The sequence below is a fragment of the Panthera onca genome, chromosome B4 (genome assembly GCF_046562875.1).
Source record: "Panthera onca isolate mPanOnc1 chromosome B4, mPanOnc1 haplotype 2, whole genome shotgun sequence".
NCBI classification, from domain to species: Eukaryota; Metazoa; Chordata; class Mammalia; order Carnivora; family Felidae; genus Panthera; species Panthera onca.
Window position 1 is genome coordinate 38,412,204 of NC_138345.1, and position 21,124 is coordinate 38,433,327.

Consider the following 21,124-nt stretch of genomic DNA (forward strand, 5'->3'; position numbering starts at 1 on the left):
CCAGGTTCAGGAGCAGGCTGATGTCTTGGCTCCCAAGGCTGTTTGAACACACACATACTGCAGATTTTGGCACTTGCCATTTTAAACTGAAATGGTGATAAGCACTTTCTGTCCTTTACGCAAGTAAGGAGACTTTAGCAATTGAGGAAATAGCTCCAGTTTTCAATTCTGAGAGGTACTAGGGAGATTTCTGAACAAAAGATTAAGGATGGGAATGTATATATTACTCTGAGACCTTCGTTTCAACCCCTACCGCCTTATATCCACTTGGGACTCCAATCCAGTGCCAGCCTTCCCTGCTGCACCAAAAGATGTCCCTTCCTCACTTCCTACCTGCTGGGGTACCTTTAAAGCACATGACTGAGTATGACTCAAAGGAGCCATTTTGACTGACATCCTTCTAGATCTGTAGAAACCATAAAACTGACCCAGACAAGGAACTGGTGTAAGTCTCCACGGCCAACGTCACTCATATCAGGCCAGAAGTCTCTAGGTTCCCTCTCCCGGCCATACCCCTAAGACCAGAAATCCTTTGAGTGAGTATGGCAATGGCCATACTTTTGCTGAGCACAAAAGGTGACAGCTCTCCAAGACTTCCATGAGCTGGAGCCTGTGTTTACCATCCTGGGTGTAGGAAATGTCTTGCTGGCTAACAGTAAGAAATCCCTTCTTGGTAAATGACAGATGTTTTGGTTATGAGCTGGTTATGAGCTAACCCATAATAAATACAAGGAAATATAGAGGGAAATGAGGAGCAAAGGCACTGGCTGTTGAATAGGAACAGTTCAAGGACAGAAATGAATATTGTTGCAAGGGACTTTCAGAAAGAAAGTCTTCACTTGGTCCCTGCAATCATCTTCCTATGCTTGAAGAAATTCAGGTGCTAGATAACTTTAGACAGTGACTCCAACTACATACTGAAGACCTAATAAAGTGAGATGGGAGAAATTTAAAAACTGATTTTCTCTGATAAAGCAATACTAATTACAGTCATCCATAGAAGCTGTTTACCATTGTGCTTAATAACCAATTCTACACTATCATTAACTGCGTGACATTAACTTTGCTCTAAGTTTTATTTGATTAAATTAATAAACTGTTTTTCATGCCCACATGTCAGTTCACTCGTCATGAAGTAAGTAATTTTGCAGACTGCTAAAAAACAAATGGGGGGGAAGGCAGAGGTAGCTGCTGAATGGTGCCTACTTCTAGCCCTCGTTGACAAAGGCTGGGTCCACTGCAGAGAAGCCCAGGGGTTCCAGGTGGGCCTCAATGCGTCTAGGTCCAGCTCAACCAGACTTATCTGTGAAACCAACCCTCTGGAAATGCTTTAGAATACAGCTGGCATCCTAGGGGACCCGGGCCAGGCCCAAAGGCTTTCAGAAGATGAATCCTACAAAGACTGACTCATTTTTTTTTAATGTTTATTTATTTTGAGAGTCAGAGAAAGAGAATGGGGGAGAGGCAGAAAGAGAGGGAGACAGAGGATCCAAAGTAGGCTCTGTGCTGATAGCAGAGAGCCCAATGCGGGGCTCGAACTCACAAACCGTGAGATCTCGACCTGACCTGAAGTTGGACGCTTTATAGACTGAGCCACCCAGGTGCCCCAAGAACTGACTGATTCATGACCAGCCTGGGTCAGACACACGAGCGCTAGGAATGGGGAGCATCATGGTGCTGTTCACATCATTTATACCATTAAACCAGCTCAGGGCTCAGAAGACCTGCTCATATTCTCAGTGTGACCTTGAGCATTCTGACCTTGTTATGTCCCAGAGGAGCACCTGCCCGGAGTGCCTCATAGCACCGGCATGACAAACAAACAAGAGAGCTGGCGTGAAAAGCATTTGGAACTGCAAAGCCCTAAATAAATATAAGGGATTATTTATTATTGTAATTACTGTCATGGCTGTGGAGGGCAAGGGCCATTGCTCCCCAAGGGGGAGGAAGGTCTTAGTTTCAAGGATAAAAGCGCTGCTGGGTTTGGTAAAGGTGAGAAGCAATCAGGAAGATGAAGAGCGGAAAGCTTCGTCCATAAAAGCGCCTGTCAGATCAATCCATTAGAGACGCAGGCTGTGTGTGAGCAGGAGCCACTGAGCCCGAAGCCTGTGTCTGCGGAGAGCTCTGCAGTGGCCGTGAGAACAGTAACAGGGAGAGACACTCTAAAAAGGTCTGCACATGTGGCATGTGCTGTTCCAGCGGGCACACCATATTCCTCCACCAAAGGAAAGAGGCAACCAATTACGTCTGCTTATTATATACATCTATATTGCCACAATTTCTAAAACCACTCATATTGCCTGATGCACACCTACACTTTTTAGTCTTCTCTATGAGGATTTCCTCACCTATTCTAATCCTCACTGTCTCTTCTCTGAACTCTTAGAATATCAAATGTCTTTCAATGAACATTTACTTTTAAAATCCTGAAAAACTGGGGCACCTGCGTGGCTCAGTTGGTTAAGCATTTGACTTCAGCTCAGGTCATGATCTCACGGTTCGTGGGATTAAGCTCCACATCAGGCTCTGTGCTGACAGTGTGGAACCTGCTTGGGATTCTCTCTCTTCCTCTCTCTCTGCCCCTCCCCTGCTCATGCATGCTCTCTCTCTCTCTCAAAATAAATAAACATTAAAAAAAATAAATAAAATCCTTAAAAACTGTTTCACCTGGGTTTATGCTGTCTCAACTAGGTTAGGAACACTCAGACATTTTTGTCACCCACAGGGTCTGTGCTCAAAATGTGAATGCTGAAAATGTGTATAAAATCAATTTAAGACTTGGGATACCTAACTCAGTAGCCCATGGAAGGACCATACTGGAGGAATACCAGATTCCAGAAGAACTGAAGAATTTCAGAATTGAAAGTTTCATCTGATCCAATCACCTATTTTCCCAGTGCTAAAATCCTTGCCACAATGTCCCTGCCATGTATTTACCCAAAGTAGGTTAAAACACCTCCAGCAATAGGGAACTTGGCTGGATCTCTAAACAGCTCTTTCATCTTTGGAATATTCTGACTCACAGAAATATATCTTTCTATGACCTTATCTCTCCTCTGCATAAAAACCCTTTATATATTTGAAAACAGCATTAAGACTTCAAGGGGTTGCTTGGGTTCATGCCATGCCTCTCCACTTTCTCCAACCACATCTCACATGGACTTTCTTTTTCTTTTTTGTAAATCCCTTCACCTTTCTCTTTACTTTTCTCTGAATGTGCCCTGATTTAGCTTCCTCAAGCCATGGAGCCCCAGAATGAATGCCCAGTGTATCAAGTCTGATTAGCAGAGTTTAGAGCTGGACTATACCTCTCTTGTTCTCGACACTGCATATCTATTCATGCAGCCTGAGATCACATTAACTTTTCTTGGCAGCCACATCACAGTTGATGAATGCTGAACCCATTTGTCAACTAAAACCTCTAAATCTTAACTCTGTGTGATTGTTTTTCTTTTAAAGATGGTGCTACTAAATCATATCTCTTCCACCTTGTGTTTCTGTCACTGGCTTTTTGGACACCAGAACAAGAGCTCGGATGTAATTCTGTTAGATTCAGTCCATCTTTCCAGGCTGACATTATCTTAATATATCCCAACTGGTCATCTAGTGTACTCAATGACCTTCCAAGCTTTGTTGATATTTAAAAATTTCAGTCATAATGTAAGCTAAATAATATGTTGGTTTTGACAATTTAATTCATCTGAGAGTTATTCAGAAGAGTGTTTCTAATATAAAAACTGCTGTTTTTATATTATAGTATTATAGTAAAATAATTGTATTATAGTAAAAATAATATACTAGTAAGGTATCTACTTTTTGGAACCTATTAACCTTTGCTTTGTAGCCAAAAACATGATCAATGTTTGCATAACTTCCATGAGGAGAATGTGTATTCTACTGTGAGGTGCACAGCTCTACATTTATCTCTTAAATTAAGCTTGCTGGTTGACAGTTTTAAATATTTTACATACATATTGTACTTTTTGCCTAATGTATCAAATCCTAGATAAGTTTGTTAAAGTCCTCTAAAGTCTGTTTTTATCAAATTTTCTGTTTTTCTAAAAGTTTTTGCCTTATCTATTTTGCTGCTATGTTGTTTGATGCATAAAAGTTTATATCTGTTGTATCTTCTTTGTGGATGGAACTTTTTTTATTACTACAAAATATTCTTCCTTATCTCCCTTTGTTTTTGCCATTGGTAAAAATATTGAAAGAGACAAGGGCAGCAATCTGGAATAGAGCTCTCTGAGCTATTAATAACTTGTGGGCATAAATATCCAGTTTATCTTCTATTAGTCATCCTTAAAACACTCCCCAACAACCCAGTGTTTATTTAATTATCCCCTGTCTGCTATCTGTGCCTAGTCATTTTGAGCTACAGGGGGAGGAGGGACAGAGAATAGGGAGATGAAAGGAAAGGAAGAGAAAGAGACATGAAGTCTCAGTGAGACAGAGAAATAAATGTAGGAAGAAGGCAGCAAAGGAGTCATGAGCACCAATATTTATTCTTGCTTTCTTGCTCTTTCTGTATAATGGCTGGATAGTGCCTCTAGCATATTCCAGTGTAGTCTAGGTTATAATCCCCCTGCTGACAGCTATGGTTGTCTCAGAATTCATTAGACCCAGAGTAAAAAGGCTGTGGTTCAAATCCTGATTTTGATATCTACAAGCTTCCTGGCCTTGGATAAGTCACATATCCTCAGTGGGCCTGAGGTTTTCTGTATCTGGAAAATCAGATGGTTAATACCTACTTTATAGAGAAGTTGTGAGGTTTAAATAAGATAATGCATGTGGAATTATTTAGCACAATAGGGAGCAGATAGTATGCATTTAATACATTCTAAGTAAATGAGTTCTCTGATTCTCCAGGGGTTTTTGACACCCTTTTGAGAGCTGCTGCTTTCTAATTCCTTCAAATTTCAGCCAAGGGGCAAGTAGAGACTGAAGGGGAATGATGCAGCAACAGGGGTGTGAGAGAATAGGGCAACATCGGGGAACAGAAGACTTGGGGAAGGACAAGACCTGAGGTGGCTCAGGAGAGAAGACAAAGCATGGAAGGAGGGAGACATCAACATTAAGTACTCGTTAAGCCCTTTGTAAAGTAACACTCTAGGTAAAATAATTTAGACTTATGGAATGGGCTCTGTACACCAGGACTTTAGCATCTAAGAACACCAAGTCCGACGCTAACGTGGCATAGAGGAAAGGAACGGAAGAAGAAGCCACATACTGTGGAGTAGACCCCACCCTGCTATGCCTTCCTGGGCTCTGGCTGATAATAACTCTGTGACCAGAGAGCCCTTCCTGGAAGGAAGTGGACAAAGTCCCTTACTCTAGTAGTGTGGAGGATGACAGAGTTCTCTGGGAACAAGTTAAGAGGGGCTGAGTCCAGAAAAGGGAGATTTTCAACTGTGAAGGGAAGAAGCAAAAATTATATACTGAGGATACCATAGGGCATGATGGATATGAAAGAATGAGTCCTAGTGAAAGCCAGGATGAAAAGCCCAGGTCCAGCATAGTGGGCAGAATGCCACCCAGGGTGTCTAACTGTAGAAGATGCCCCTTGTCTAAAGGAGGCCCTTAAGCGTGTGTGTGCATATACACATGTGCGTGATATTGAAGATTTAGGGTGGGATGTGGGGGAAGGAAGTAGGGGTGGGGATTATAGTAATTCTCATGTAAGTACAAGGCTTAGGTTCAGAGAGACCTTTACAGATTATTTGCAGGGAATTGGAAGGTGAGATGTAGTTAGCAATTAACTTACCCTGCCAGGTTCCCACAGGGACTGTGAAAATTAATTAACCTTCACAAAGTGATTTGCACACTGAGAGTTAAGGTACCACACTGGAGGAAAGCATTAATACTCAGCACCACTGGGGTTCCAGCTAATGACACACGGGCCAAGGCCTTCCTACTATAGAATACTGCTGGTCAAAATATCTCTTTCCCGTTCCCTCGTTCCTTTTTGCCTGCACTTAGGAACAGAATCCCTTCAGATTTCAGAGGGTCTCAGAAAGTCATCTGGTTAACCTTCTAGATTCTAGGCAGGAGGTGCTGAAATCATTTCAGGAAAAAGGTAGCTTCTTCTTTCCCTAAATGGTGTAGCCTTGACCTTGGACAAATGGCATTTTTCTACACTTTCAATAAATTTCAGAATCTTGAACTCAAGGCAGAACTTAGAAATGCCTCTGGCCTTGGAGATTAACCATTCTGATTTCACGTGTCTCCATGTGGGCGGGCAGTGGTCTGATCAGTATGTCTCTTAGTTTGCACAATCTGGTGAAAGGCAGATGTGAAGAGAGGAAGAATCCCCCTCCCCATCATAGACTGAGCTTAACATGAAGAAAATGAGGGTCAAAGCAAGGAAGTAACCTGTCTGTGGGCATCTGGATAGTCCAGGTCTGAGTACAGGGGAGAAGCCAGGCCTTGAGTCCCAGTCTCCTGTTCCATCCATGACACCACAGTGTCTTCCCAAGCATCCTGAGTGTCTACACTGGTAACTCCATACATTTGTGCTCAGGATCATCAACAATCCAAATCCCATCTGGAGTCTTTCGATTGTAGAGTGAGTGTGAACCAGAGTAGGTGCCCCATCAGGGCTGGAGAAGGCCAAGATCACCAGAAGGACCTGACCCTTTTTCCCATGTCTCCCACCCATCTCCCCCATGTTTACTGAGCACAGAGTGAAGATCCTGGGCCGGAAAATTCTCAAGGAGTCTGCTATTTGCCAGAGAAGAAAATGGAAGCACGTTCAGGCTCAGCCTACTTAGTGGCTGGGATGAGAAAGGTACATGAGGGATTCAGGCTCACCGCTGCCCCCTGCCACCTGCTTCAGGCAGCTGCAGTCTCCAGACAGCAAAGAGAATTCTTACCAGAAAAATCTTTAGAGTCTCTCTCAGTCTCTCTAACTGCCTCCCTCTCTCTGTCTCTGTGTCTGTCTCTGTGTCTGTCTGTCTCTGTCACGCACACGCGCGCACACACACACACACACACACACGACTGGAGTGGAGCTGAATGAGGGGAAAACATCAGAATTTGTACAAAATTCTACAGGCTCTATAATCGCCAATTGGATTTTCAAGATGGATGGTTTCTCCCTAATTAGATTCTCCTGCCTTGTATAAACCAACTTTGCTGCTTTATCCCATCCTATAAAGCAACCCATTCTTGATTAGTCAGGTTTACAAATCATGCCCAGGGTGTACACAGAGCACAAACAGTCCTCACCTTTCAATCTGCTCTCAGATAAAAATGTGCTTCTGCCTCAGATAATAATATACCAATAAAAAACATGTGCCTGACGAAGCCATAGCATCATTACCTAGAGCCCTCACCAAAAACTTATCTTCACCTTAAGAAAGAGACTAAAATCCCAGACTGGAAGGGCACCCTGGATCGTGCTTTTTGCAGACTGATACATTTTGGAAAAATGTAGAGACTAGAGCAGCATTTTTTCAAAGTGCTGGGGCACCTGAGTGGCTCAGTTGGTTAAGTGTCTGACTCCGGCTCAGGTCATGATCTCACGGTTCGTGGGTTCAAGCCCCATGTCGGGCTCTGTGCTGACAGCTCAGAGCCTGAAGCCTGTTTCAGATTCTATGTCTCCCTCTCTCTCTGTCCCTCCCTTGCTTGCACACGTACTCTCTCTCTCTCTCAAAAATAAAATAAACACTAAAAAAAAAAAAAAATTCAAAGTGTGGTGTGTAGCCTGCGTGCATCAGAACCACTGGGATGTATGCTAAGATGAACATTCTTGGGCTCCCTCCCCAAGACATACTGATCTAAACTCTCTGGGGGAGAGACCTAAGAATCTACCTTTAACCAAGATCCTCTTGTAATTCCGAAGCAAGCTAACATTGGAGAACCATGCAGATAAAGTCCTTCACAGATGGAATCCAAGGGCCACCCACCATATATATGCTGCAGTATTTGCTGCCATATCTGGAGGCAAGGCCAAGGAAACAATGACCCCCTCTTCCCCCAGAGACTCTCATGTCCCTGAAGCTCCATATCATAGAATCCCAGTTCTCAGGCTTATGTCAGAGCAGCAGGTATCATAGCTGAGACTGTCAGGCAATGAGACACATTCCCTCCTGGTCTGAACACTGTCCCAGAGCCCAGGGCAATCACTCTGGACAGAAAGTGCTTAGAGAATGGCTGGGCAGGGGATGCAACTTAAGGGCCCCCATGCCCTCAAGAAACTGCATGAGGCCTGACTCAGTTGGATGAGAAAGACTGTACAGATGAGGAACTGATTCCAATGTGGCCCTGGCTGGTGCTGATAAGTTTGTCAAAGCCAAGTGTGGTCCACCAGTGATGTGAAATAGGCAGCCTGGGTGTTCTTCCAGGCTACTGAGCTGCAGACGACTGAGTAAGCAGAGCACAGCCACGACCTGCCTTTGATCTAGAAAGCACTTTTCTTCCAAGAGTTCAAAGCACTCTCCAGACACCACCTAATTCATCCTTACCCTCAGCCTCAGGATTAGATCCTGGTAAGGGGCCAATCAAGTCCATGCATCCAGCAGATTCCAACCCTGGTCAAAAGTCAGAATTCCTAAGGATACTTTTTAAATGCAGACTTCGAGCCCCTAACCCAGCCCAAATAAATCAGACTTTCCTGGGGTGGGGCCTTAACTTCCACTAGTGATTCTGGCAAAAGGTCTGAATCTATTGCTGCCTCTAGACAGTATCGCTCTTCATCCCCTGGAAAGCTGAAGCTTCCCCCCGCCCCACAAAAAAAAAGGTGATTGGGAAGATGCTTTCCATGGCAAAGCACTTCATAATTCTGATAGTCAGAAGTTCTTCCAAAGCCTAAGCCATATTAATCACGCTAAATGTGAAGTTCTCTGAACTTCTGCGCAGTGGACCAAGGAGCGTGGCTCCATTCGTCTGGCCTCCACTTCCTAAGAGAGATGTGGAGGCTCCTGTAGGTTCTGAAGTTCAACAGGAGAACTGGGCTTTGCCCCCAGGTTTGTGCATTTGACCATGTCCCCACCTTGCCCCATGGGCGGTGGCTTCTTCCCAGTGAACACGCAAGAGAGTCGAACATTGTATCAAAGATCTGACTCAAGCTCCACTCCAAGGGACAAGGGGTGAGAGACTGAGTGCTCCCAGACTTGCCTTTTTCCCCTATTCCCAATATACAGATTGTAAAAACAATCCAGGGCAGTGAGGTAAGGAGGGCCCCTGGTCTCCTGACACCAGCTCTCAGGAGCTTTCCCTAGGCGCTCAGGCCAGCTGCACAGCCCTCCCTCCCAGAAGCCAGAGCAGACCTGGTTCACTCACTACAGCAGAACTGAATCCCTGAGGGACATGACTCAGCCTGGGGAGCTGGGACAGGACCCTCCCCCCGCCTCCACCAGTCAGTCCCATGTTCTCTGGGCTCCACAGGAGGGATAAACAAGGTGTGTGGTTTGGAAAAGGAGGAGGAAGCAAAAGCCGCTGCTGCCTATGTCAGCGCTGTCTAGGGTTTCAACGGTACGAATTCTCTGGTTGGCTTTGTTGCAGAATTTTTATGAGCATGAGCTTGACCTTATCAGTGCGATCACAAACTCCTCAAGATGAGGACTCTGTGTTCTATTTGCCTAACTCAGAGCCTGGCACAGAGTAAGTGATTGTTAAGGCGAGCTACGAGGACACCCTGTGTCCTGGGTGCCTAGCCTGGGGGGGGAGGGGACACACAGTGGCAATGACTTGAGCCATGTCTGGGACAGGCATTCGTTGGCCTTGTGGAGGCAACATGTTATACCCCACACTGAAAAACCAGCTGCGGAGGAGACTGGGAGGGGTTCAGACCGTCCTCAGGATCCCCCCAACTCCAGCCTGAATCAGGCCATTCCGAGAGCTTCCATTCTCCCCCCTCACTGATGCCTAGACATGCCCCTCCCGCACACATCCCCAAACCTCCAAATTCATCTCCTCAATGATGTCTCAGAATCACTTAACCTCACCCTGGGCTATTCGTCAAGTCTCCCATTGAAATAGTCTATACGTTATCGGGATTTCCTGTTTACTTGTTTGACAGCTGAGCTGCAAGAGCCCCTGTAGATCAGCTGCTTCAGTCACAACCCAGAAGCCCTGATGTGATCAACCTTTCTGGTTTCTTTAACAGAAGACAAGAGAATAAAAGAGGCTCTAATAGAGAATATCAGAGTACATCACATGCAGGAAGCATGAGCTCCATTTCAGGAAATGTTCAGTTACCCACACACAGAAGTGTATGCGAGTTGCAAAGTCAAATGCATTTCTTCTGGTGACTCACAATCACAAAAAGTGTGAAAAACACCACACCTATTTTCTCATGTCACCAGGGAGGACACCGACACACAGAGAGATAAAGCAAGCTGCCCAAGGTCACACGGCTGGTCAGTGGCAGTGCCTGGGCAAGAGCTTGGGTTTCTCCTGAGAGATTTTAGTGCTCTGCTCACTACAGCCTGCGGTCTCTGGTTCTGCACCCAGAGAACACCCCTGAGGTGGGCTAGGGAGCTCCAGGGACCCCTAATCCTACCACAGCTCTCCAGCCAGGAGGGGGCTTCCATCGGCTGACCCAGGGCAGATGCACCTGGCAGGGATAATCCACTGGAACCTTTGGCTGAGCTAGTTTTGCACATGCAGCCAAGAGTGACCTTGGCTTTCATCTCAAGAACTCTTTAATAGTCATTAAATGAGGGCAAAAGCACTAAACGAGGTCACTTTAAGATGAATGTGAGGGCTAACCAGCTCTGAAACAAGTCAAGAGCGCTGGCCTCTCCCAGTGGGAGTGCAGGCCAGCAGAGAAGCATCCTACAGTGAAGATTCCAGGCCATGACCTGGGTCGCTGCCTGCCCATTCAGGCTGTGACTCCTCTCACCTTCCTTAGAGAAAAGAGCACCCTCTTCTCTGGGAGGCACCACCTGACTTTTTCTGTGGCTCCTCAGGGTGAGCAACACTGGGGTCAGAGGAAAGTGGGGTTGCAGGGAGAGTCAGAAACTAAAACAGCCCCTTATTTTACTGGTGAGAAAACCATAGCTCAGAGAGACCAAAAGATTTGAGCAAGGTCACAGAGCTAGCTGGTTGGAGAGCCACACATGACTTCAATCCAGAGCTCCTGATTCCCAGCTCCCCACTTCTCAGATCCACACACAAAGCATCTGGGTATCTTGTTACAATGCAGAATCCGTAGGGTTGGGGTGAGACCTGAAGTTCTGCATCCCAAAGAAAGTTCTAGGTGATGCCAATGCTACTGGCTGTATACCATGTTGTCTGGAAGGGTAAAGGGATCTTTAAACCTCACCACTGGTCATATCCAGGCTCAAACTCTTCACTTTAACCAGGCAAATCCTCTAATACTGACAAACATACTTATTTAAAATGATAAGTATTATTATTTTAACATCCTTTGAATACTTATTATGTGCCAGTATTTTATTATCATCCCCATCTTACACATAAGGAAGCTGAGACTCAGAGAAGTTAAGTAACTTAGCCTTAGTCACACAGCTATTAAGGAGCAAAGCCAAGATGCAAACTCAGATCTGCTTGAGTCACAGCTTAATCAGCTAAAAACTATATGGAAGTATACTTTCAACCGTTCTTTTCTCTGAGCCTTGGGGCCTCTGCCCAGAATATTCATAACACTCCTCCAGCCAAACTGTGCTTTCCCGGGTATTACTTGGCCACAATTTTTTCATAACTCAGGCTCTTAAAGGTCCTTTTTTCCAGACCTGTGTATACCCGGTGGACCCCAACAAGTAATTTTTAGAGTTGATCTGGGGGTGACACAAGATGCAAAGGAGTTCAGAGCAATGTGTGGACAACTGATCTACACAGTAAGACACAGGCATGTGGTGGTCTCTTTCTAAATCAGGGTCTTGCGTGCTTTCCCCAAGGCCATGTCAGTATAGACTCTGAAGCCCCGCCCCCAGGGCCTGGTGCTGGGCACCAGGAGCTTCACAAGGAGGGGCCTGTGGTCTGCATTAGGACTGTTGAGGCTGCCCATGCCATAGGAGCGATTTCTGGGCAGGGACAAGAGCATGTGCAGTCACCCGGAGGACCACTTCAGTGCTGCCCAAACCCAGCCCGGTACTTTGGCCACATCTTCAGGGTTAGGAACCATTCTTGGTTACACCAGGCTTCACAAAATGTGAGCTCACTGCTGTAACGTACACTTGATGAGTAGGGACAAGTGTGGTACCCCAATGGCACACCATTCTCACAGGTGGACGAGCATTTATGTGGCCCCACGGCTGTGGCACAAGGCTGACTCAGGTTGGCTTCAGGTTCATGCTGGGATGCTTTCTCCAAGCAAAGGGGGAGCACTAGAAACCACTAGTTACTGCAGAGGCCCTGGTGGCCAGGAGATGGCAGGAGAGATGTGAGGGTGTGATGCTCCCGACAGTGGTCAGGATGGTACTCAGTGGGACCAAGGGCAGGTCTAGAGCTGGGGGGGCGGGGGGTGGGGAGAGCCGGGCTGTGGAACCCTCCCTGTGCAGTCTCAGGGGCCAGGCTATCTCACCCTGAATGCTGGCCCTGCCACTTACAAGCTGTATGTCCTGGGGCCTGTCATTCACCTTTCAGTACCTCGATTTCCATATCTATAAAGTGTGAGTAACAGTGAATAGTCCAGGGGGCACCTGGGTGGCTCAGTCAGTTAAGCATCTGACTCTTGATTTCAGCTCAGGCCATGATGTCACAGTTTGTGGGATCGAGCCCTGCGTGGGGCTCTGTGCTGACAGCGAGGAGCCTGCTTAGAATTCTCTCTCTCCCTCTCTCTCTGCCCCTCCCCTGCTCTCTCAGTCTCCACCCCTCCCCCAGTCACTTATGCTCTCTCTCTCTCAAAATAAATAAATGCACTTGAAAAAAATACAGTGAATGGTCCAAATGAGGTGGTGTGCATATTTAAAATAGTGCCTAGCATATGTTGAGGGCCTGATAAAAGTGCGCAAGGGCTTGACAGTATCTATATATCACGGCCGCCATAGGGCCTGGGCCCCACTCTGGCAGACAGTGACAAGGAGGCTTCACGGAATATGAGAAAGCGCACCTTCTGCTTCTGTTTGCCACACATAGGAACAGAGAATGGTTGAGGCTGGGTACTCACTTTTTCAGGGCGCACTCCAGTTCATTCTTCTCTTCATGAGCTTCCTGGAGCTGAGAGAAGGTCCTGGTCAGGAAGTCCTCGAAATTGGACAGTAAGTGAGGCTCGTCCTTCTTCAGCTGCAGCCAGACTTGCTTGATATCACTTTCACTGCGACAGAAAGGGGGACACTGATGTCAGAGCATGCAAACACTGAGCTTCCCAGATGTGAAAGTGACAGCCAGAACACAGTTGTCATGATCATGACAGGAGTGGCTAGCATGTATTGAGTGCCTCCTGTATGCTAGGTACTCTATGTACATCGGCCTATTTGACCCTCACAGTAACCTATCAGGCTGGTGCTCTACTACCCCCAGAAGAGGGTGAGGTGATCTGTCTCAGATCACTCAGCTGATGAATGACAGGGTCAAGAGTCAAACTCGGGCTGTGTGGCTTCTGTCCTCGCCTCCTTAACCACACCCTCCACTGCTTCCACGCTCTGGTTTTCCCCAGGGGCTGGTGGTGCTGACTGTGCAAGGCCACGTGCTGGGAGCATCTCAGAATGTCAGGAAGAGGAGAGAGGACAGGAGCCTGGTGCATGTGAGGACAAACGCCATGGAGCTAAAGGAGAGAGCCTGTCGCCCCAGGAAGGACGGTCCTCACAGCTGAGAGGTAAAGACATGCCATCTGATGGATGGCAGAAAGCAATTGTCACTGCGGGGAATGGAGGAGAATATGCAGCACCCCACTGGGGCCTGGTGGCACCAGGAATGAGTGACAGGAGAAAGGAAGGGAAGGTGCAAATCTGCAGGATGTGTGTGCACACAGGGCAAGACAAGTAGAAAGTTGGCAGGGACGCAGGCAGGCAGAGAGACAAAGACACAGAGTGACATGTCCAGAGCCACTGCCACCCCCACTGCCCCTGGCTAAGAGGCACACAGGGCAGGTGTGCACTGGAGAGCAGGAGAGACTCACAGGGCCACACTGATCAGTGACGGGAGGACGGAGGCAGTGGCGCACCCCGCGGACCATGCTCTCCCTCTCTGGAGAAACAGCCGACCATCAAACTGAGCCAGAACAGTGGTCTGACCTGTAACCCATGAAATTCTGAAACTACCATGATCTGAGGGGAGCTACAACCAGGAACCCTCAGGATAAAGAATAAGATCCTTTGTTCTTGTGTAACAAGTGCTATATTTGAGAAGCTTGCCTAAGAAGTGACATTTGAAGGGTGCCTGGGTGGCTCAGTTAGTGAAGAATCTGACTTTGGCTCAGGTCATGATCTCGTGGCTCATGGGTTCAAGCCCCGCGTCAGGCTCTGTGCTGACAGCTTAGAGCCTGGAGCCGGCTATGGATTCTGTCTCCCTCTCTCTCTGCCCCTCCCCTGTTCACACTCTCTCTCTCAAAAATAAATAAACATTAAATTTTTTTAATGTTTAAAAAACAAGTGACATTTGACAGTGCATGTTAGCCATGTGCCTGGGGCACAGATATGGGACAGCCAATCGGCTAGAGCCTCCAGTAAGATTTGCAGACCCACACGACCCTCTTCCAAAGCTCTTTGAACCACTTACTCATGGCCACATCACTCCCTTCCAGATTTCTGGAGAAGGGACAAATCTGTCAATTCTTGATGAAAAATAAGCCAAGGCCCTTAAACTGCCAAATCACTCAGCCAACTGGACAACTGTGAAAAGCTGGGAGTCCAGACGTCCAGCCTACTGCTTCTGCTCCTGGTGGAAGGGGCTAGGGGTGCAGGGCTAGAAGAGACCCTGGGAGGTCAGCTGACCCATCTGCCTGCTTCCAGAACAACACACAAGCTATTCTGGAGCGTGAAATCTTGGAAGACCTCTGAAGTCTTCACAGCCTCCTCTGTTTCCTCATCTGGGGCCCCGTGGTCTTGACACCCCCCTCATGTGGCAACACGAGACTTCTGCCTTTTGTTTAGCTTCCACGGGGATGAAAGGTGCTGGCCACCGTCTACTACATATCAATTTCTGCGACCACTGTGGAAACCCTCCCTTGAGCCTTCCCAGGATGCCTCATGCTGGCTCAGTTCTGCATTGGCCTCTGATACGAGCCCTCGGGGTAACATTGGGTAGACTGGTTTGAGAGCCTGGCCAGGAAGGGGGCTTCCCCAGAAGGAATGGGTGGATGGAGAGGTGCCTCTCTTTCATGACAGTGCCTCGGCTCACCCACATCACCCTCCCCCCCGCGCCAAGAAGAGGCTTCACAGGGTCACTGGCAGTGGTCACTGTGCCTCTTACCCCTAGAGGATCTGAGTCTGGTCTCTGTCTCATGTATTTCCCACCCACCTGCACACCCACGTGCCCCAGCCCACGCCCAGAAGATCTGCCCCTGATGCTGCCCCTGCTGCTGGGGTCAAACATGCTTCCTCCCGTCCCCCCCCCCAAGCCTCTCACCAGGATCCCTCCTAGGCTTTTGCCAGCCTTTCTCAACTCTGACACAGTCTATCAAATCATTTGCTCAAAATTCCACAGAGCTGCAGATCTTTTTTCTGACCTGTGTGTTGTGTGCAGACCCCTCCTTTCCTGCTTCCTCTTTATCATTCTCAATCCCAATTCCTTCTCCTCCCAAGCCTGGGACACATCAGCTCCAATCATTAGGCCATTTTTACTCCTGGAACACATAGCCAACCCAGGACCGAGGGGACCCAGAAACGGAAAGGCAAAATGCAATGGGAAAAGGGAGAAGAAGGTTATTCCATGTTTTTCAGGCCACTGGTTTCCACCAGCTACATCACATTTTATTTTATTTTATTTTATTTTATTTTATTTTATTTTATTTTATTTTATTTTATTTTAATTATTTTATCCTATTTTTATCTCATTTCATTTTATTTTTTTTAAAGTTTATTTATTTGAGACAGAGCATGAGCGGGGGAGGGGCAGAGAGAGAGGGAGACAGAATCTGAAGCAGGCTCCAGGCTCTGAGCTGGCAGCACAGAGCCCGACATGGGGCTCATGAGATCATGACCTGAGCTGAAGTTGGCCGCCCAACCAACTGAGCTACCCAGGCGGGCCCACTGCATTTCATTTTATTTTTTTTTTTTTTTAATTTTTTTTTTCCAACGTTTTTTATTTATTTTTGGGACAGAGAGAGACAGAGCATGAACGGGGGAGGGGCAGAGAGAGAGGGAGACACAGAATCTGAAACAGGCTCCAGGCTCCGAGCCATCAGCTCTCCGAGCTCTCCAGCCTGACGCGGGGCTCGAACTCACGGACCGCGAGATCGTGACCTGGCTGAAGTCGGATGCTTAACAGACTGCGCCACCCAGGCGCCCCTGCATTTCATTTTAAATGTCAGGGCTTAGATAAATTTTGGGGGGAAAATGGGGGATTATGTTTTATTTGAAGTTCCAGCCATCTGAAATTTTCAGCCGAGCTATTGATTATCCAAGTAGTGGGCTGGTACAAATGGGTTCACTTCCTGCCTCAGTTTCCTGATGGTTAGGTTCGGCTCAGGGATACAGTGTGCAAATGCTTGCACGTAAGGTACCTTTGGCAGGAGCACAGCACCGTGGGGCTGGCTGCGATGCCCTGCAGCCCTTGAGACCCAGGGCTGGCTTTGGGGGAGGTGGAAATACTGGCAGGCTGGTGGTGACCAGAAGCCTCAGCAAAACACACTGAGAAACCCTCCAGGCCCGGCACGCCCCGTGCTGCACAACACTCCTCATGGAACCAAGGACCATGCTGATGATGTAGGGTAGAAGTGAGGAGAGTGGGAGAAGAGGGGCCTAGGAGTGTTTCCCATGAGACAGTGTAAAAAAGCAGACACAGAGCCCCTGGTCCATGGCGCACAGACAGGGGTCTGCCAAGGGCAGGTGGTACGGAACAAGCCTCCTTGCTGGCAGCCCAGCACCTGGGGCCTGGCTGAGTGCTTAACAAACTTTAATGGTGCACAGGGCAGACAAAGGGGCTGCTCCTAGGCTGGGCTCCATTCCCCAAATCACTGTTGTCACTTACTCCTCGGAAACCTTCTGGGCTCCAAGTTTGTCCATCAGTGTTTGGAACTGAGTCTCCTCATCTTCATCCATGCCGCCCGCATGTTCTTCCCCTCTGGACTGATATACCTTCTCTTCCTGGAGCCGTTCAACCTGCTCGCCTGCGTCTTCGTGACCTGGCTTATTCTGGCTGAAGAAGAAGTGGCCTATAGGATGCACAGCACAAGGATCTGAATTAGGCAATATGCACCCGGGAAGACCTTATCATTCTTAGTTGCCAGGAATCGTTTGGGGCTCCTCTGAAGGAAAAAAAAGGGAAACCCCCTCCAGCAAACATTCCTGGACACCAGATCCTGGATTTGGGGTCTTCCCATCTTCCATGAGATTCTGAGTGAGCTGCTACAACCTGGGAAAGGCAGAATGGATGACAGGACTGTGGCACCTTTGTGGCTCTCCAGCTTAGAGCTCATCTCTTCATTGGGTTCTTCTCTAAACAACAAGAGCCTCCCCTCTGTCCACCTCCAGCAGGCTGACTGTGCTCCATATTACCATCTAGTCACTTCTCCCAGTGGCATCACTGAACTTCACATTTACAAGCAACATAACAGTTTTGGTGCACGTTCTCCATACTCATACTGCCTGTAATATACAGCAATTTGTTTTATGCTCCCAAGGCAGTTAGAAGCTCCTAGAGGTCAGAAAAGACCTCAGATACTTCTAAACAAACTATATGGCACATTATATGAGGCAGATGTGTGGTAAGACCTGCCTGCTGACCAGTACCTGCTCTGATAAGTATCTGACCAGTATCTTATCTGATGGTATTTCTGGTTTCTTTATCTTGTTCATGAATCTCTGTCCTCCTTCCTCCTGGGTACTTTGAGAATAACTGGTCTATTCAAACCCTCTAGAAATTCCTCTGATAGCTGGTTCCCCTCACCCAGGAAGACTCAGCCAGACCCAGGCTGAAATGAGCCATGCAGCCATCCCACTTTGTTGTGAACTGGTGTCACAGAAAGGAAAGGAGACAAGGAGAGGCTGGAAATCTCATCTTGGCTCCCCTCTTATGTCAAGCCTTCTGCCCAAGCTCCCTTGCATTCCCCTTGCCCTTCTCAGGTGGGAGGGGACCTGGCAGAGACAGTGCAGTGGGCACTGAGAGAACAGTGGTGTGAACAGCTGGTGCAGACACCAGAAAAGAGGCCCAAATAATCTGGAGCCTGGAAACTTCAGGAGGACAGGGAAGCTTGTGCTACACAGACCCATGGGTGTGGTGTGGGAGGAGGCATGCACCTTACATAGCTTTATGTAGCTGGGGCCCCGGCATCCATCAGAACTTACTAAATCCAGTGGTGAATTCCTCTGGCGTCAGAAAGCCATTGCCATCAGCATCCAGAGCGTCAAACACATGCTCCAGTTCCTCCAGGCTGAGTGGTAACTCCTCATGGAGCCTCTGAAAACAATCCAGATGGCACTGGTTAACACTCGGATCATCACAGAGGGCTGCCCTGGGAAGGCAGAGCTTTCTGCCAGAAATGTCCAGAGTGGGCCCTGGCCTACAAAAGACCCCATTACCACCCATCCTTCTCCTCCTTTGAATGTTACAACACTGACTATTGGGTGCCTCCTAATGTGCTAGGCAATTTGCTAGGCGATCCATAAATAATAAATAATAAATAAATAAAATATTTATCAATATTTTTATAAACATGTATATTTGTACTGAATTCTCGTGGCAGCCCTCTAGGTGGGCATTATTATCTCCATTTTACAGGTTAAAGTTACCTGCCCAAAGGTCACCTAGCTAGTAAATAACAATGCATAGTCAAATCCGGGGTCTGACTCCAAAACTGGCCCTCTTCACAGCCACAAAGGACCAGAACTGTACTGGACTGAATCTTGTGGGAGGATCACAGCCATGGGACATGGTGTTGTCAAGTTGAATGAGACTGTGAACATAAAGAACATGGCACAGTGCCTGGCCCAGAGAAAGCATTTGGTAAAAGGTAGTAGGAAGGCGGGGGGAGAGAGAGAGAGAGAGAGAGAGAGAGAGAGAGAATGAGAGTGATGGATCCACTGACCCACCAAGGCCCAGCAAGTGAATGGCAGAGCCAGGTTTCATGTCTAGTCCTTCCTGGTCTCCTCAGGCCCCTTTCCTCTGCCTGGTACCTCCTCTACTGAGATGCAGGTATGGGTCACACCCTCAGGAGCCTTCCTGATGGAGGCCACCCACGTCCCAGGGCCCCGGCACCACATTTGTAAGTTTTGGCGGACACACATTTTGGTCCTTCAACTCTGCGGGGGAAGCTGGATAAGCCCCCTTCTTCTGAGTGACCCCCACCCATCACACCAGGCTGTGCCCCACTTCTGCCCCCTACTGGCTGCCAACCAAAAAGATGTTAACTGTCACCGGCTTAAGGTGTCATTCCCCCAGGAGCATTTGTGTTCTAAGGGAGAATTGGACAAGATGGTGTGCAAGGAAGTTACATATAAGCACTGAACCTGAGCCCTGGCCTGGCTAGGGTCACACAGGATGGGAGGGCAGGGACCAGCCCAAGGGATGAGGAGCAAGTAGCTGAGCTCCTGATGCTTCCCTCCCACCTTCTGCCTGATGTGCAGTGGCCCCAGGCCAAGGCTAATTTGCATAGTTGAAGCAAGCGTAGTCTTATACCCTAATAATCTAAGTCTCCAAACGAGGACTCCCCAAGGGAGTTCATTATAGCCCAGCTGCCCCTCCCCTTCCTCCCCATTACCCAAGGGACAGGTGCACAAAATCGCCAGTATGCAAGTGACTGACAGCTGAAGACAATGAACACAGGGCTGTAGGAAGGAAGGTATATACCCCTCTGAACAATGAAAACGAGCCGGCAGGTGTGAAAGCCCATAACACAACTTGCGAGAACATTTGGCTTGATCCTATGGCAATCTTCTGGCTGATAAGCCATAAAGTTTAATTTGGCAGGTACTGCATTAAGGCAGACTGTGATGCATTACAAAGTGGAAAGACAGGATGATGTGGAAGCCATTTAGGAGAACTGAATTAAATATGAATGAGTTTTTTAGAAAGCAAGGGGAGTGAGCGTGTGTGCAGAGTCTAGAAGCGCATCTGCTCAGCACAGAGCAGAATCTCTGGCTTATCAACATCCATAAACCAGCTGTCTCAAAAGCCACAGTAAGAGTATGCAGGGTGAGGAGTGAGTCAATTTTGCAAGCAGGAAGTTTTATTAGCCCCATTTGAAACCAAAGGCATCACACGGGAGGTAGGGTGAAAACCCTTGCAAGTCTGGCCCTCTCCTTGGGGTAATCCTTCCTCCTTCCCACCGTCACCATCAGCCTAGGATTGCTGGATCTGATCAGTGACGTGCCTCACATAGGACTGGAGCTACAAATGGGCTGCAAGAGGTCTGCCGACATTGGTGGGACCCTCAATTTGCCTTTCACTGAAGCCACCCCCACACGTGGGTACCTTTTCTCTCGAGGACATGAACTGGGAAAAGCTGTTGAATATACACTACCTTAGGCTCTATTCCTGAATCTAACACAAATCGCTCCATCACCTAATCTCAGCCTCTCTTGTCTACAACTCGGGCTGGTTTCCTCTTTCTGCTGTCCGTGAACCTGGAGAAAGTGATATTAGATCTTCCAAGTAGTTCTTGCTCCTCCTGTCCTGGCAAATTAGTACTGAGTGCTTCTTCAGCCTTCTCTGCACGCTGCACCATGCCAGATTCTTGACCCTCTCTTTGTTGGCCCTACTGGAAAAATTCTTTAGTCTCAATCACCATAATCACCTCTTATGTATCTTTGTTCTCAGGGCCTGCAGAGACATGTGAAACCAACTCATTCTGGTCTTGTTTCCTGGGCACCTGGTGCTGTCTACATTTTCAGCCAAGTGAGGTAAGCAGAGCAAAGAGGGACAGGATTATTCATTCCACTGATGGGAGAGCCTGCAAGGCTCTAGATTTGCCTAAAGTCACAGCGGAGACCAGCGCTGGGATTAAAGAGCTGATTTCTCATTTGGGGCTTCAGCTATAGTCAAAGCGTCCTCTGCTATGTTCTTTCTAGAATTCCGTACTCAGCATTACCATGCCCTGCCTACCCACCTACCACCAAAA

At 47.7% G+C, this 21,124-nt stretch overlaps 1 protein-coding gene across 11 annotated transcripts in view; it reads right to left on the reverse strand.

Moving 5' to 3' along the window:
* CRACR2A (calcium release activated channel regulator 2A) overlaps positions 1–21,124 on the reverse strand; it is a 131,643-nt gene that overhangs the window by 48,232 nt on the left and 62,287 nt on the right. For all 11 annotated transcript variants that reach the window (XR_013556893.2, XM_078450163.2, XM_078450161.2 and 8 more), the window contains 3 exons: positions 18,354–18,465; positions 17,038–17,221; positions 13,076–13,222 (listed from right to left, as the gene is read on the reverse strand). Coding sequence is in view for 10 of the 11 variants with exons in the window: in XM_078450163.2 (XP_078306289.2) it covers positions 13,076–13,222; positions 17,038–17,221; positions 18,354–18,465 (443 nt within the window). In the remaining variant the exon portion in view is untranslated. The remainder of the gene's footprint in view (positions 1–13,075; positions 13,223–17,037; positions 17,222–18,353; positions 18,466–21,124) is intronic.